Source organism: Rhodamnia argentea, chromosome 8 (assembly GCF_020921035.1).
Source record: "Rhodamnia argentea isolate NSW1041297 chromosome 8, ASM2092103v1, whole genome shotgun sequence".
In the NCBI taxonomy this organism is placed as follows: Eukaryota; Viridiplantae; Streptophyta; class Magnoliopsida; order Myrtales; family Myrtaceae; genus Rhodamnia; species Rhodamnia argentea.
Window position 1 is genome coordinate 27,021,540 of NC_063157.1, and position 16,135 is coordinate 27,037,674.

The 16,135-nt window shown below is 41.1% G+C and overlaps 2 protein-coding genes and 1 pseudogene across 2 annotated transcripts; 2 read left to right on the top strand and 1 right to left on the bottom strand.

Annotated features, from left to right (window-relative positions):
- Nucleotides 1-337: 337 nt before the first annotated feature.
- On the top strand, nt 338-9,999 carry LOC115733697 (annotated as a pseudogene).
- LOC125316377 (probable RNA helicase SDE3) lies at nt 5,446-10,019 on the bottom strand. Its single transcript, XM_048284586.1, has 4 exons — nt 9,981-10,019; nt 8,814-9,858; nt 7,099-7,302; nt 5,446-6,772 (listed from the first exon to the last, which is right to left on the bottom strand). The coding sequence occupies exons 2-4, from the start codon at nt 9,843-9,845 to the stop codon at nt 5,795-5,797; spliced, it is 2,214 nt and encodes a 737-aa protein (XP_048140543.1). The 5' UTR covers nt 9,846-9,858; nt 9,981-10,019; the 3' UTR covers nt 5,446-5,794.
- Nucleotides 10,020-10,738: 719 nt separating this feature from the next.
- On the top strand, nt 10,739-14,121 carry LOC115733696 (pentatricopeptide repeat-containing protein At4g13650-like). Its single transcript, XM_048284602.1, has 2 exons — nt 10,739-13,255; nt 13,958-14,121. The coding sequence occupies exon 1, from the start codon at nt 10,789-10,791 to the stop codon at nt 13,207-13,209; it is 2,421 nt and encodes an 806-aa protein (XP_048140559.1). The 5' UTR covers nt 10,739-10,788; the 3' UTR covers nt 13,210-13,255; nt 13,958-14,121.
- The last annotated feature ends 2,014 nt before the right edge of the window (nt 14,122-16,135 follow it).

Below are 16,135 nucleotides of genomic sequence, written 5' to 3' on the forward strand. Positions count from 1 at the left end.
AAATACGATCTCGTCTGTCTTTTGTTCAAAAGTCCTTGTTAATCGCCCGTAATTTTCATATCAATTTCGTTTTGGAGAATTTTATCAATTTTTATTGGGTTGTATTTATTATCCAAATAAAAATATCGCATACATCCATACTTATTTTCCCAACGTTGCATATGAGGGTTTTTTTTGTTTTTTTATCAACGTGAAAATGTCACGTCAAGTAGAGATCAAATCACGAAATATATTTGAGAATAGATCGAAAATTTATGATTTTTTTTTAAGTTGGGTTTTTGGACAAGGAAAGAGTTCGGAGTATAATTGACACCGCATCTAAAGACGAGAAAAAAATCTGCTGTATCTGGAGAAGACGACGCTGTTGCTCGTCTCACGATGTCACATGAGAATCTCTTCTCTGCTGCCATCGACGCTCAAACCTTCTCTGTCCATCGAGGCCGCCCACAAATTCCGTCTAACATTCGCCCGCGACCGCCACAGCCTCACGTTTCAGTTGGGTTCTTCCGATATAGGTCATGTTTCACTACAGAGACAACGACATGTTGCTTCGCTCGCAAATCTCCTCTCCCTCTCCACCGCGTCAAAAGCATTGGTCGTTGGAGCTCAAGCCCATTGTAGGGCAGTCAAGCTTGGGTTCAGAGATGACGTCTTCGTTCAGAACCACCTCATCAATATGTACTCGAGGTGTGGGACTTTGGGCGACGGGCTCAAGGTGTTCGATGAAATGCCCCGGAGAAATCTTGTTTCTTGGACTTCGCTTATCTCGGGCGCGGTATGTAGTGGGGAGCTAGATGTAGGCTTCCGGGTTTTTCTGGAGTTGATGAGGAGTGGGTTAAGGCCGAACGAGTTTTCTATTGGCAGTGTTTTGAAAGCATGCGCCATCATAGAGGCTTGCGAGTTGGATATGTGCGTTCATGGTCTTGTTGTGAAGCTTGGGATTGAAAATGATTCCTTTTTCGGGAGTTCAATGCTGAGCTTATATTCCAAGTTGGGTTGTGTTGAAGAAGCCGAGCAGATTTTCAAATACATGGGGAATTGCGATGTTGGCTGTTGAAATGCTATGATAGGAGGGTATGTACTGTGCGGTTGTGGAATTGAGGCCATGAGGCTTGCGTCTTCAATGAAGACTGAGGGAGTAATTATGGATGAGTTTACACTTATCAATGCCCTTAAAGGCTGCATACTTTTTGGTAACTTGTGCTACGGAAAACAGCTTCATGGGCTGATCATGTGTAGCGGCATGCAATCTAGGATTCCAGTGATGAATTCACTCATTGATATGTATCTTAAAAATGGTCAGGAGATGTATGCTTTTGAAGTATTTGATAGGATGCTGAAGAAAGATGTTATATCCTGGAATACCATATTTGGGGCCTTCCATGAAGAATGGGATGTGACAAAGGTTGCAGGCTTATTTCGTAAATTCATGCTTACAGGATTGAAGCCTAATGAAGTTACTTTTTCCGTCTTGTTCAGAAAATGTGGAAATGCGTGTGATTTAAACATGGGGCTTCAGCTTTGCTGTCTTGCCGTGCATTTTGGACTCTTTCACCGCAGTACTGTCACAAGTTCACTTATCAACATGTTTGCCAGATGCAACGCGTTGCTTATGGCGCGTTTAGTTTTCGATAGCATACTGTCGAAGGGGACAGGTGATTTCAATGAATTGATTTCTGGGTACAATTTAAATTGTTGTTATCCGGAAGCTCTGCAGGTTTTCTGCAATTTATTGAGTTCAGGAGTGGAAACTAATGCATTTACGATTGCCAGCATTTTAGAAACCTGTGTCGAATCTGGAAATGAGAAGATGGGGAGACAAATTCATGGACTGATAATTAAGAGGGTTCTCTCGGGTGATAATCGTATTTGCTGCTGGTTAGTTAAATTCTATATAAGGTTGGGGTGTCCAGATGCTGCTTTTCTGTGCTTTCATGCCCTTGAGAAACTAGATTTGGCCTGCTGGGGTATTGTGGTATCATCCTTCAATGGCAGCGGTTTCCATAGTGAAGCCATTAGATCTCTGAACTTACTTTTAGAAGCTGATGTGAAACCTGATGAGTTCATCTTCGGCAGTATATTTAACAGTTGTGCCAATAGTTCTTCTTTTAATCAAGCTAAGTCTGTTCATTCACTCGCTACCAAAACAGGCTATGATACACATGTATATGTCGCTAGTTCAATTATTGATGCTTACGCAAAGTGCGGGGACATTCCCAATGCAAGAATAGCTTTCAATCAGTCATCTGGATCAGTGATGTGGTTATATTCAATTCCATGATCATGGCTTATGCTCATCATGGTCTTGTAAGGGAAGCTTTAGAACTCTTTGACAGAATGAAGTTGGCAAATCTGTGTCCTAGTCACGCTACTTTTATCTCTGTCATTTCGGCTTGTGATCATATGGGGTGCGTTGATCAAGGCTGTGCATTGTTTGAGTCGATGAAATCGGACTATGGGTTGGAACCGTCTCCAGGAGTTTTCGGCTGCTTAGTAGATATGCTATCGCGAAACGGATACCTTGAAAGTGCTAAGGGTTTGATTGAAACAATGCCTTTTTCACCTTGGCCTGGTATTTGGAGATCTTTCCTCAGTGGTTGCAGGATACACGGAAATAGAGTGTTAGGAGAATGGGCTTCTCAAATGTTATGTCAATTGGTCCCGGAAAATGATGCAGCTCATGTATTGTTGTTTAAGGTTTATTCAGAAGCAGGTAGTTGGGAAAATGCTGAGCATCTGAGACAAAATATGATTAAAAAAAGAATTCCAAAGTCCCCTGGATATAGCTGGGTACAAGTGCATTGAAAGTTAAACCTTAGACTAGTTTGCCAGAGATGCTCTCTGTTAAGAGGTAAGCCTGGACTTTGTAATCTGCTGTCTTTATTCTGGCTTGACTGACGGTGGATCTACCAGAAAAGCTAGTTAATGCTTATTGTCCTGTTTGCTTGTGTTGTATACAAAGTATCTTCTGCGACCACGCAAAGTTTGGTGTTAGTTCATTCAAGTGAGACGCAAAAATAGTCAATTGTCCTCCTCTGGGTGTTGCCTGCTTGAATCATCTGAATAGTATTGGACAGATCAAAATTCTTGATCAATGTTGTAATAGTTGGTGCTGAAAATGCTAGTAACATTTAGCAATCAGTAGAAATTAGTGTTGCAGCCAGTTCTTTGGTGGCATATTTATGATTGGCTGATACTGGTATAATCTGTAGCACATTGTTTACACGTTGTATTTAGCAGAGATATACGTTATACATAAATTTGTAGCTTGCATCTGATGATCGGTTGACCTATTTCTGATTTATGATGTTTCACCTATGAGAAAATGCAAGTTACTGGTCGAAAATATTTCTCATTTATGATTTTTCACTACTTGAATCAAACTGAAAGCAGAAACACAATATCTGATGCTCTCAATAAGTAGACATGAATTTTGCTGTGATTAAGCAAATGCATGATATACAATCTCATTACAAGTATGATAAAGCTCAATTGTAATTAGAAAATCCATAAATATCTTCTGATCTCACATCATTCTCTGTCTTGATCCCCAGTCTACCCAGCTTGATTGTAGCTGCGATGAAGTGTTTGAAGAACACTCGCTGATCTCTAGTCATCAAACTCATCATTCCCTGGGTCTCCTTTCGTGAATTCAACATCTGATCAGTCGCTAACAAGCCGAGACCCTTTTGAAGGTTCTGGTATTACGCGTTGCCACTGTGCATGGCGTCATCATGTCATTGGATACCATCACCATCGGATCAACACGTGGCTCTAGGACACCACACGTTCTCTCTCTCTCTCTCTCCCTGACCACTACTTATTTTTTTATTTTTATTTTTTGGCCAGAACTACTATTCATATTTAGACACGAAAAATGTGAAATATTAACAAAGTAAAAGTTTCTGTCATCGATAACTCTGAAAAAGGAAATTTAGACTAATGGTTCCAAATTACACACTCATCATCGGACGTCATAGAATATCGTACGATTGCGTGAAGATATATAATAAGAAAAGCGCTAAGATATGTTTCAAGTTTCACCTATTGGAACCCGAAACTTACCTATCGAAATCGGTTCCTCAATTTTTAAAATATGAAACCACCATGCATACCTTATAATATGGAATTAGATTGGCTTTCATTACATTTTAAAATGTTTAAGAGTATATACACACGTAGTAATATAGTGATGTACATCTTTATATATAAAGAATCTGACCCAAATTTCATGAAAAATCATGAATATAGAATATATTTTCCTAAAAACAATTTTTTTTTATCTTGTAGAAACTTAATCAACAGGAATTTTTTTTCATTATTGATAACTATATATGCCTAAGAGCTTTCATTAATGATGAAATACAAAAGATGGATTGTAAAAGCCATATATCTTTCAGATAGCTATTTTTCTCTATAGATAAACGCACCCTTCACCTCTTTTTATTATTGATTCACTGTATCGCTCACATTAATAGTCAAATCAACTTGGATTGACATTAATGAGGGGAAGTGATTCGAAAGAACAGATTCTTCCTATAGAATCGGACCAATTATTCCTTTTTATGACGTAAGATGAAGAAAATCTTGAGTCCAATTTCTACGTTGAAGTCGAGCTGCATAAATACTACGTGAGTATCTGTATGGCTGAGGTCATACTCTCTGTACTTTCATGAGTATTCTGTCTACATGTACAAGAATGTTTATGCTTTATCATGTAAACGCCTTGGGGGAGCCTCGTGTGGCAAAACTGCAAGGGAACAATGATTCGTTTGGACTGCGTGAACGATGCTTCCGATTGCATTTGCTTGATGGAAATTCTTATCGATTGGTTTCGTTCGTTTGTGTGCTTTCTCGGCTGAGCATTCCTTGACTGTTCTTGTTGCCTGAGATGGCGTCGCAGGTAGCATCAAAGAAGAAGAGCATAGCAAAGCTGGAGAAATCATCTCCGACGAGTTAGGCCCGATTGACAACATGGCATTATGCAGATCATCGTATCGCAAAGTTGCCGCGGAAAAACTGCTTCTTGGACAATGTAGCATGCATCTGGTGATGCTAGCCATGTATGTCTTTGGTCAAAGGTTATTCCCTCAGTGAATCCAGAAGTTTTAGTGCATAGGGACAGTGATTGAACTTATTCAATGTAAAAGAGAAGGGCTGAAGCAGAGGTCTTAATGTGGATATCAGCTGTTAATATTTCCATGGCTCATTTCAACCGAAAAAAAGAACACTATTTCTATGGCTCATTTATCCGAATCAGTAGAAATTAACACGAGGGTTGATCATATTTCGCATTATAAGTTCAAGGAATTCCTTTGATATGGTTCGAGCTAAGTGCCACCATGCATATGCGCAATCAGAATCATCCCGTGATCTTCCATTAATCGATCCAATCTCCCCGTTCCTCCGCATTGCAGTATCATTCCCAGCTAAAAGGCCCGCGACATGTATTGCATCTTTTGTCAAACTCAAAGATGCCAACTTCAGGTGCTGACAGCTTCTGCAGAACCAGAGGAGAAAATTTCGAAGGAAACAGCTATTTACTTCAAATGAGGCTCGAGAATTGGAGAAGAGAAGCTGTGAAATTCATGTAAAAGGAGCTTTATAACTGAATTACAAAACTAAATAACCAACCTGCTGGATTTATTAAGGGCAAATTGTACACCTATTGATAACTACATCATTTTCAATCCCGTTCTCACGCGGCTCAGCTCAAACATGGCAAAATGAGAAAACAGAGCACATCAAGAGCATTCTGAAGTAGCCAGAGCTTGTATCCAAAAGCAACTGATACTCAATATGACAGGCAGCTGTTAGTTTCATTTGATTCTGGCTCAGGGTCCAACCGGGCGATGAATTTAGGGTCGAGCTTCTTGTACGGTGTGAATTCTTTGAGCCTCTCAAAGTATGATATCCTGAGACCATTCTCCCTAGCAATTGGGGATCGCACCCACCCCGAGCGATTTCCCTGTGCGCCAGTGACTATAACAGTTGTATCCTCATTGGCCAAATTAGCTAGCACAATCATTGCCTCCGGCTCGGAAGTGGACGATGCATCAACGAGGAAAATATGACTAAAGTGTCCTGCGTTGATGCCTTCACTGTGTAGCCTAAAGCTACTCACAAAAGTCGAAAATATTACCTTGAACTTCCGGAGTTCCTGGAGGGGTGGACAAGCGAAACACTCGCTCTTCTTTTTATAAAGACACGAAGGGAGAATGTCATCAGGCACCCCATCGTGCTCACGGAAAGCAGCATTTGCTCGAAATATCTCGGAATCTGGGATGTCCTTCTTCAAGCTTCTCATCAGAACATCGCACGTTTTGTTTGTAGGTGCAGCCACAAGAATCCGAGGATCTTTAGAGCGTCGATATACTTGTGACACAGCTTCCCTAACCACAACTCCGGCCTTTGATAGGTCTAGAGGCCCTCGACTGCGTGTACAAAGAGGACCCTCCAAGAGAAACGGTGCTGAACCTTTGAGAGTTACAATCTGACGGATTGCGGATCTTTGGTCCGAGTAAAGCACGTCACTTGAAAAAAAAAGAGATGGTAAGGCAAACAAATCACGTCTGGTTGTGCATATGGGGAAGAGGAAGTTGCCAAAGGAAGGATCAGTGGCGGCTTCAACTGCTTGATGAGCTCTCTTCAAGCAAACTCTATTGAAAGAAAAGCTGATGTTGTATCTGCTGCTTGAATGATGCTGGGAATGAAAATCATCTCCAAACTCAGCTAAGATGATAGAACTCTTCTCCACTCGATGTACAAAACCCTGCTTTATGACAAATATGATTAATACTGGAAAGGAGTACGAGTGACACTGAACTAATCATATCATAGTCAAGTTATGCCAACGAGAAGACCGCTGTACTTTTCAGCACTCAACTTGACCGATGCTTCGGTGATGAGAAAAATTTCACTAGTAATCGAACAATTGGAGCCACCAACTGGCCATTCATTCATCATCCAAAGTAAACCATGGAAAAGCAGATGCAAAAGCACATTCAGCAAACAGATGGGAGATGAAATACGGCATTTTCAAACAGAGCACAATACTAACATCTTTATTACTCTAAAATGTACTTGAAAAGGACTAACCTGAAACTGTGTATCTCTCTCATCGAGGGGCTTTGCAAAAACAAAATCCCTTGATAGAAGGAAGGGTCGACGCCCAGGTACAGATTCCATCTTGAATTTGACATAAGTTTTCTCCTCGGCGAAATCATTGTCCAATACATTCTTGTAAATAGTCAATTGATGCAGCTCCAAAGTGACATCCTCCTGAATGAAATCGGTCCATTTCTGATTCAAATACAAGAATGATTGTTAGAACATCATAAAAACAAATCTTGATATTATTCACAAGTGTTCTAGTCACCTTAAAGTTGAATCAATCTACAATACATGATGCTTCACAGCAATAAAAGTACCTTGGATTCCTACTTCATCAGAGACTGTTGCATTTATAACCAAAGTTTCATCTTAAAAGCACGTCATTTCATTGTTGCAAAAAATAGCAAGAAGCATGGTGAGGCATGAGTGCATGACTAATCTGTCACTATCCATCAACAAGTTGGTTCTATCAACCTCCAAGTCTCTGAATACGTAAGTAACACGACAACAAAAACAACAGCAATTAAGCTACATTTCATAGCAAATCCTCAGCAAGACCTAGATCCTCGAGGCTTGCTTGTAGTCATCTTCCAATTTAATCTTTTAGTCTTTTTATACCCCTTAGAAACTTCGTCCGCATCAGAGCCGCATCTCCTTACTTGAGCATTGAAGGTCAATTGTGCACGTTTTTAGACAAGCTAAAACGAGCTTCTCTCTTAATCAGAAATGCAAGGCGAAGCAGACATGTGGTGCACATTCCACTGCTAAATTGCCCAATATTGCAGATCAAAAAGCTTCAACTAAAATCTCAATTCCATGGCCACGAATCAGCTGAAGATTACTAAAACTCAGTAACTCGACAGAGAAACTCAGCATGCTACGTTTAAATGATAAAATCGTAAGGCGATTTCCAACTTTGGGAATCCGAAGTGAGCATGGCCAGTAACTTATGAAGGTTTCTGCGACATAGTAAGAGCAGTTAACCAAGCTACATTGATCTAAAATCTTGAAAAGTGATGCAGAATCTGTGATACTCATAACATCTCATGGCGCGGACACAGAAATACATGAGTTGAGCTCACAAAATTTGCACATTTGAACATGTCAAGACCCCTGTCCCTAACTATTCTTCCCCTTGTTGCATTTTTTCCAACACGTCTCCTCTTCTCTCGCCTCTCTAGATCCAACTATTTGCAGTCACTACCATCTGGATGATTGATTGTACAAGAGGATCGAACGCATTATGAGAGCACACATAAATCTGTAAACGCCATTCAGTCTGAGGCGGGTAAGTAAATGCTTATACATCCTTGGGAGAATGGAGCTTATGCTTGTTTTGGGTAATGCTGTTGACTATGATGAAATAAAATCCACCGATTTCACACCATGTCAACATGGATTTTGCCGAGTCTTGCAACTCAAAATTTCTCTATAAAATGAGGTCATGGCATTACTGTGGGCTAGCAGCTATCATAATGAACCTATACAAGAACAAATTATAGCTAACAATTATTGCTACCGACTTCATCCACTACACTTGATTGCATTCTCACATCGCAAGCGATCATACAAGATTGGGAGGATGGAGACAAGGATTTCAATCTTTCTAACCAAACTGTCAATGCCATATGTGGCACTGACATTACACATTAACTCGCACAGCAAAATAAAAACATTGAATCGTCGAGCATCGTTGTTACCTCAATGTAGACGTCCTCCGCATATAGAAGAGCTGCAAAATAGTCCCTATAGGTCAAGGGAGACAGTGGTTTCTGAAGAACGCCTGGCACAATGTCTCGCTTGATCAAATCCTCAATATCCTCGGGGACGTTGTAAAGAGGGGAAGTATCTTTCTGAACATAAACAGTCTCCTTTTGCTGATCCGGCGAAACTGGGGAAACTGCACGTAAGACTGGCTTATATTGTTTAGCAGAGCGTTCTTGCGCTTTCGGGGTAGGCGACGTTGTTTTCGACCAAGAAGGAGACTGCACACGAGATGAAGATGGCTGATAGGAAGGCGGAGGCGGTTTTGCTACATTCTGATTCGAGTGAGCGGAGATTGGTGGCGGTTTGGTGTCCAAAAAAACTGGATGTTGGACCCGTTTAAACGGTTCAGGAATTGGAGAAGAATGTTGGTGCACTTGTGGAGTTGGTGAGGACGCTTTTGAAAGAGAAGGATGTAGCAAGCGAGATAAAGACGGCTCATTGGAACATTCAGATGACTTCGACACATACTGATTCGAGTGAGCCGAGATGGCCGCCGGTTCGGCCGGGGAAACAAACGGATCGCTAGAAGTGGCGGTTGACGGCTTTGATACAGAAGGGGATGGTTTCGGAGAAGCCGAAGCGACTGCTTTGAACGGAGATGTGAAGTGAGAAGACTGGGTTAAGCCACTGCCACCGACAGTCCTGGTCAAATTTGGCTCATTTTTAGGCCTGATGGGGTCTCTGCTCATTGGGTTGTGCACGACGACATGGCGAGGGGAGGATGATGAGGAAGGAGGCGTGAATTTGAGAGGTGATGGGTTGTGGGTATTCCAGAGCAGTGACTGTGAAGCCTCCGATCGCGATTCGCGTCCTCTATGATGATGCGTGCGCAATAAACCAAAGGCGCTGCGAATTCGATCAAGTAGAGGACCGCCATGCCCAAGATCTCTCTGAGCTTGGCGGTAGTCATAAACGTCTTCCTCTTCACAGCAGAGGACGCACTGCAGCAACTCAAGAAATGACATACTTCCCCGCTCCCTTCGAAAACAGCGAGAGATTGAAGGAAGCTCAGCAAACGGACGCGAACTCGAAAGGGGGAAATCACAACCCACGATCCCGAATTGCGAATGCTTTTGCGCGATCAAGAACGATGGACTTACTCAAGATCGTGGAGGTTGCAGAAAAGGGCGGAGCTTTTCTTATTTTCGAAAAGAGAGAGAGAAATTCAGACAGTGAAGAGAAGTGGAAGACCAGAAGAAAACCGAAGGTCTCGCGCAAGTTTTGGCGTAAAACTTTCCCAACATCATCGTACATCGTGTTAGCGAATCACGTATCCGCAGCATGGGTGGGCCGAGCCGACTACTAGTTGGTCGTTTTCACGTACATTGCAACGCATGTTTCAAGAAAACTGAGATTATATTACAAATTGACCGAAAAAAAAAAAATCCCAAACTTTTAAACCTAGCCCTAAATGTATCCCAAACTCTTTTAATTCAGAAAAACACTTCAAACTTTAAATCGAATTTCAAATTTACTATGAATTTTTTTTGTCTAAAAAAAACACTGATTTTATTCTAATCTCAAATCCAATCTCGTCTGCCCTTTGTTCAAAAGTCCTTATTAATCGTCCATAATTTTCATATCAGTTTCATTTTGAAAAATTTTACCGATTTTTGTTGCGTCGTATTTGTTATCCAAGTAAAAATACCACGTATGTCTGTACTTATTGTCTCGATTTTGCTTATGTGGATTTTTTTATCAATGTAAAAAAGTTTCGTCAAGTGGAGCCTAGACTACTACGGAGTATATTTGAGAATAGATCGGAAGTTTGTGGTTTTTTTGTTTTTTTGAAGTTGAGTTTTTGGACAAGGGAAAAGTTTGGCGTATAATTGACGCCGCATCTAAAGACAAGAAAGAATTCTGCTGTATCTGGAGAAGACGACGCTGTTGCTCGTCTCACGATGTCACATGAGAATCTCTTCTCTGCTGCCATCGACTCTCAAACCTTCTCTGTCTATCGAAGCCGCCCACAAATTCCGTCTAACATTCGCCCGCGACCGCCAAAGCCTCACCTTTCAGTTGGGTTCTTCCGATATAGGTCATGCGTCACTAGAGAGACAACGACATGTTGCTTCGCTCGCAAATCTCCTCTCCCTCTCCACCGCGTCAAAAGCATTGGTCGTTGGAGCTCAAGCCCATTGTAGGGCAGTCAAGCTTGGGTTCAGAGATGACGTCTTCGTTCAGAACCACCTCATCGATATGTACTCGAGGTGTGGGACTTTGGGCGACGGGCTCAAGGTGTTCGATGAAATGCCCCGGAGAAATCTTGTTTCTTGGACTTCGCTTATCTCGGGCGCGGTATGTAGTGGGGAGCTAGATGTAGGCTTCCGGGTTTTTCTGGAGTTGATGAGGAGTGGGTTAAGGCCGAACGAGTTTTCTATTGGCAGTGTTTTGAAAGCATGCGCCATCATAGAGGCTTGGGAGTTGGGTATGTGCGTTCATGGTCTTGTTGTGAAGCTTGGGATTGAAAATGATTCTTTTTTCGGGAGTTCAATGTTGAGCTTATATTCCAAGTTGGGTTGTGTTGAAGAAGCCGAGCAGATTTTCAAATACATGGGGAATTGCGATGTTGGCTGTTGGAATGCTATGATAGGAGGGTATGTACTGTGCGGTTGTGGAATTGAGGCCATGAGGCTTGCGTCTTCAATGAAGACTGAGGGAGTAATTATGGATGAGTTTACGCTTATCAATGCCCTTAAAGGCTGCATACTGTTTGGTAACTTGTACTACGGAAAACAGCTTCATGGGCTGATCATGTGTAGCGGCATGCAATCTAGGATTCCAGTGATGAATTCACTCATTGATATGTATCTTAAAAATGGTCGGGAGATGCATGCTTTTGAAGTATTTGATAGGATGCTGAAGAAAGATGTTATATCCTGGAATACCATATTTGGGGCCTTCTATGAAGAATGGGATGTGACAAAAGTTGCAGGCTTATTTCGTAAATTCATGCTTACAGGATTGAAGCCTAATGAAATTACTTTTTCCGTCTTGTTCAGAAAATGTGGAAATGCATGTGATTTAAACATGGGGCTTCAGCTTTGCTGTCTTGCCATGCATTTTGGACTCTTTCACCGCAGTACTGTCACAAGTTCACTTATCAACATGTTTGCCAGATGCAGCGCGTTGCTTATGGCGCGTTTAGTTTTCGATAGCATACTGTCGAAGGGGACAGGTGATTTCAATGAATTGATTTCTGGGTACAATTTAAATTGTTGTTATCCGGAAGCTCTACAGGTTTTCTGCAATTTATTGAGTTCAGGAGTGGAAACTAATGTATTTACGATTGCCAGCATTTTAGAAACCTGTGTCGAATCTGGAAATGAGAAGATGGGGAGACAAATTCATGGACTGATAATTAAGAGGGTTCTCTCGGGTGATAATCGTATTTGCTGCTGGTTAGTTAAATTCTATATAAGGTTGGGGCGTCCAGATGCTGCTTTTCTGTGCTTTCATGCCCTTGAGAAACTAGATTTGGCCTGCTGGGGTATTATGGTATCATCCTTCAATGGCAGCGGTTTCCATAGTGAAGCCATTAGATCTCTGAACTTACTTTTAGAAGCTGATGTGAAACCTGATGAGTTCATCTTTGGCAGTATATTTAACAGTTGTGCCAATAGTTCTTCTTTTAATCAAGCTAAGTCTGTTCATTCACTTGCTACCAAAACAGGCTATGATACACATGTATATGTCGCTAGTTCAATTATTGATGCTTACGCAAAGTGCGGGGACATTCCCAATGCAAGATTAGCTTTCAATCAGTCATCTGGATCAGATGATGTGGTTATATTCAATTCCATGATCATGGCTTATGCTCATCATGGTCTTGTAAGGGAAGCTTCAGAACTCTTTGACAGAATGAAGTTGGCCAATCTGTGTCCTAGTCACGCTACTTTTATCTCTGTCATTTCGGCTTGTGATCATATGGGGTGCGTTGATCAAGGCTGTGCATTGTTTGACTCGATGAAATCAGACTATGGGTTGGAACCATCTCCTGGAATTTTCGGCTGCTTAGTAGATATGCTATCGCGAAACGGATACCTTGAAGGTGCTAAGGGTTTGATTGAGACAATGCCTTTTTCACCTTGGCCTGGTATTTGGAGATCTTTCCTTAGTGGTTGCAGGATACATGGAAATAGAGTGTTAGGAGAATGGGCTTCTCAAATGTTATGTCAATTGGTCCCGGAAAATGATGCAGCTCATGTACTGTTGTTTAAGGTTTATTCAGAAGCAGGTAGTTGGGAAAATGCTGAGCATCTGAGACAAAATATGATTAAAAAAAGAATTCCAAAGTCCCCTGGATATAGCTGGGTACAAGTGCATTGAAAGTTGAACCTTAGACTAGTTTGCCAGAGATGCTCTCTGTTAAGAAGTAAGCCTGGACTTGTCATCTGCTGTCTTTATTCTGGTTTGACTGACGGTGGATCTACTAGAAAAGCTAGTTAATGCTTGTTGTCCTGTTTGCTTGTGTTGTATACAAAGTATCTTCTGCGACCATGCAAAGTTTGGTGTTATTTCATTCGAGTGAGACTCAGAAATAGTCAATTGTCCTCCTCTGGGTGTTGCATGCTTGAGTCATCTGAATAGTATTGGACAGATCAAAATTTTCGATCAATGTTGTAATGGTCGGTGCTGAAAATGCTTGTAACATTTAGCACTCAGTAGAAATTAGTGTTGCTGCAATTTCTTCGGCAGCATATTTATGATCGGCTGATACTGGTGTAATCTGTAGCACATTGTTTGCACATTGTATTTAGCAGAGATATATGTTATACATAAATTTGTAGCTTGCATCTGATGATCGAATGATCTATTTCTGATTTATGATGTTTCATTTATGAGAAAATGCAAGTTACTGGTCGAAAATATTTCTCATTTATGATTTTTCACTACTTGAATCAAACTGAAAGCAGAAACACAATATCTGATGCTCTCAATAAGTAGACATGAATTTTGCTGTGAGCAAGCAAATGCATGATATACAATCTCATTACAAGTATGATAAAGCTCAATTGTAAGTAGAAAATCCATAAATATCTTCTGATCTCACATCATTCCCTGTCTCGATCCCCAGTCTACCCAGCTTGATTGTGGCTGCGATGAAGTGTTTGAGGAACACTCGCTGATCTCTAGTCATCAAACTCATCGTTCCCTGGGTCTCCTTTCCTGAATTCAACATCTGATCAGTCGTTAACAAGCCGAGACCCTTTAGAAGGATCTGGTACTACGCGTTGCCAGTGTGCGCGGCGTCATCACATCATTGGATACCATCACCGTCAGATCAACATTTGGCTCTGGAACACTATACTCTCTCTCTCTCTCTCTCTCTCTCTCTCTCTCTCCATGGTAGGGTCTATGGCTTGTGTCTGGTTGTAGTGGTAGATTCTGGACAGGAAATGCTTACTGTGAGAAGCATTGATGGAGTGTGCACCCAGCAAGACCACAATATTACCAACAAAGAGGCTGTTGGATCGGAGGAGAGAGATGATTTGAGTCCATCTCTCCTTCCCTTACGAACTTCATGCCTTGAACCACCTAACTCTTTTTCTTGTAAAAATTATAGGCTAAGCTGCGTAATGTATCACTTGAAAGTGATGCCCATAAAAAGTACCACTGAGACATTTTAACAATCTTCCTCTTGCTCCTGATTTACACATAAAAGATGCGTATTCTGATGTTTTCAGTGGAAACCGAAAGTGTAAACATACTTTTCATTTATTCACTGAAGTAAACACAATAGAATAATTGAGGATATATAGCACACTAACCATGTAAACGGAGTCCCGCGCGTGGCGATAGTCATGAGATGGGCGCAAGAGACCACCCAGGCACTGCGACTCCACAGCTTTCTTGGCTCTGAAGTCTAAAGAAAAAATCATACCCATCGACCGACTATTCCAGACTGAGCTCCGTGTCCGTTTCTGTCTTAATAAGTGTCATTTGACGCTATCAAAACTTATGCATTGCATCCCAATTTGTATTACACAGGGACGAATAATCCATCAATATCTGTAAGTTTGAAGCCTATGAAATGGATACATAAAAAGAACAAAAGAAAGAAATTGAAAGGACAAGGCAAACTCATGGTTCTTGCTGCGATCAGCCCTTATTATGGTAAAACTTTCTAACAGGTCTATTGATGAATTGGTGCTCTTTAATGTTCGTCGGGAGATCTCATGACTCGTACTGAATTATGCGTAGGAGCACCGGCTGCACTGGCGGGCACTTTCGAAATCTTGTGAGCAACCACTTCGAAGACAAATGCTCTCCACGGTCAAGCAGCTCCGGGAGTAGAAATGTAGCTGAGGTACCTGACATTGGATGCTTCTACTGTACAGAAAGTCAGCATTATTCAGGAGCAAAATAAGCAAAGGTAGAGCAACACTTAAGAAATTCAGTAGAGTCAAAGTTGCAGGGGCGTGCATTATATGGGATAGTGAGAGCATTTGGGTATAAAGTAGAGCCTAGAATTAACAGATAATGCTTGAATGATTTTTCTAATATCTAGTGCCAGTCTTTATAGATTTGATCTTTCCATTTTAGGGGTTAATTTTGTAGCTTTGCTCTTTAGTATTGTCCTAATTTGGCCGAAAATGGAAGTGCTATTAAGTGACTTGCCAATACTTTTATGTTTGGTCAGCAATAACTCGGTAAATTCTGCGAAATTGGGGGGACGTAATGGACAGTACAAATTACTCGACAATCAAACCGGATAATGTTTCAACTTTTTCGTAATTTTGCACCGAAATATAGTCTTTATGACAATTAGATCCTTTTAAATTTTGACATCACAACAATGTTCTTTTTTCTTCCAATACAAGTCTATCAAATTTAGCTCCTTAAATCGGTGAAAATGGTCGGATGGTGTTGTGATGGTCTGGACAAAAAATTGATTAGCCTTAAATTAAGTTGGTCAGGCCCAGGTTCAATCCAACCCCAAATGCCTGCCTCGGTTCAAATTTCAGCTCCTTCATATTTTGGCTAATTAGGATGCTTGCAAATATTCATGCTGGCATATTTTCTTTATTTTCTCAATTGTGGCTTTTCCCTTATAATGATTTTTCTTACATGAAGTGTTCTATCGATGATGTTGGAGTATCAGGCCCATCATCCCTCGAAAGAAGAATTTCTATGGACTCTTGTGTTTTTTTAGCTACCAAAACAGAGGCCCACAAATCGTGCACAAAATGGCCACATATCTATCTACCTACACAAACATAGCAAATTTATGGTGTAATAATTTTCTTGCTGA

Bases quoted from the DNA above. Each gene is read 5' to 3' on its own strand.
- LOC115733696 (XM_048284602.1), top strand. From the start codon at position 10,789: ATGAGAATCTCTTCTCTGCTGCCATCGACTCTCAAACCTTCTCTGTCT.
- LOC125316377 (XM_048284586.1), bottom strand. From the start codon at position 9,845: ATGTCATTTCTTGAGTTGCTGCAGTGCGTCCTCTGCTGTGAAGAGGAA. The intron at 7,303-8,813 runs GTAACAACGATG...TATTTGAATCAG, and splicing joins CGGAGGACGTCTACATTGAG to AAATGGACCGATTTCATTCA. The intron at 6,773-7,098 runs GTTAGTCCTTTT...GTCATAAAGCAG, and splicing joins AGAGAGATACACAGTTTCAG to GGTTTTGTACATCGAGTGGA.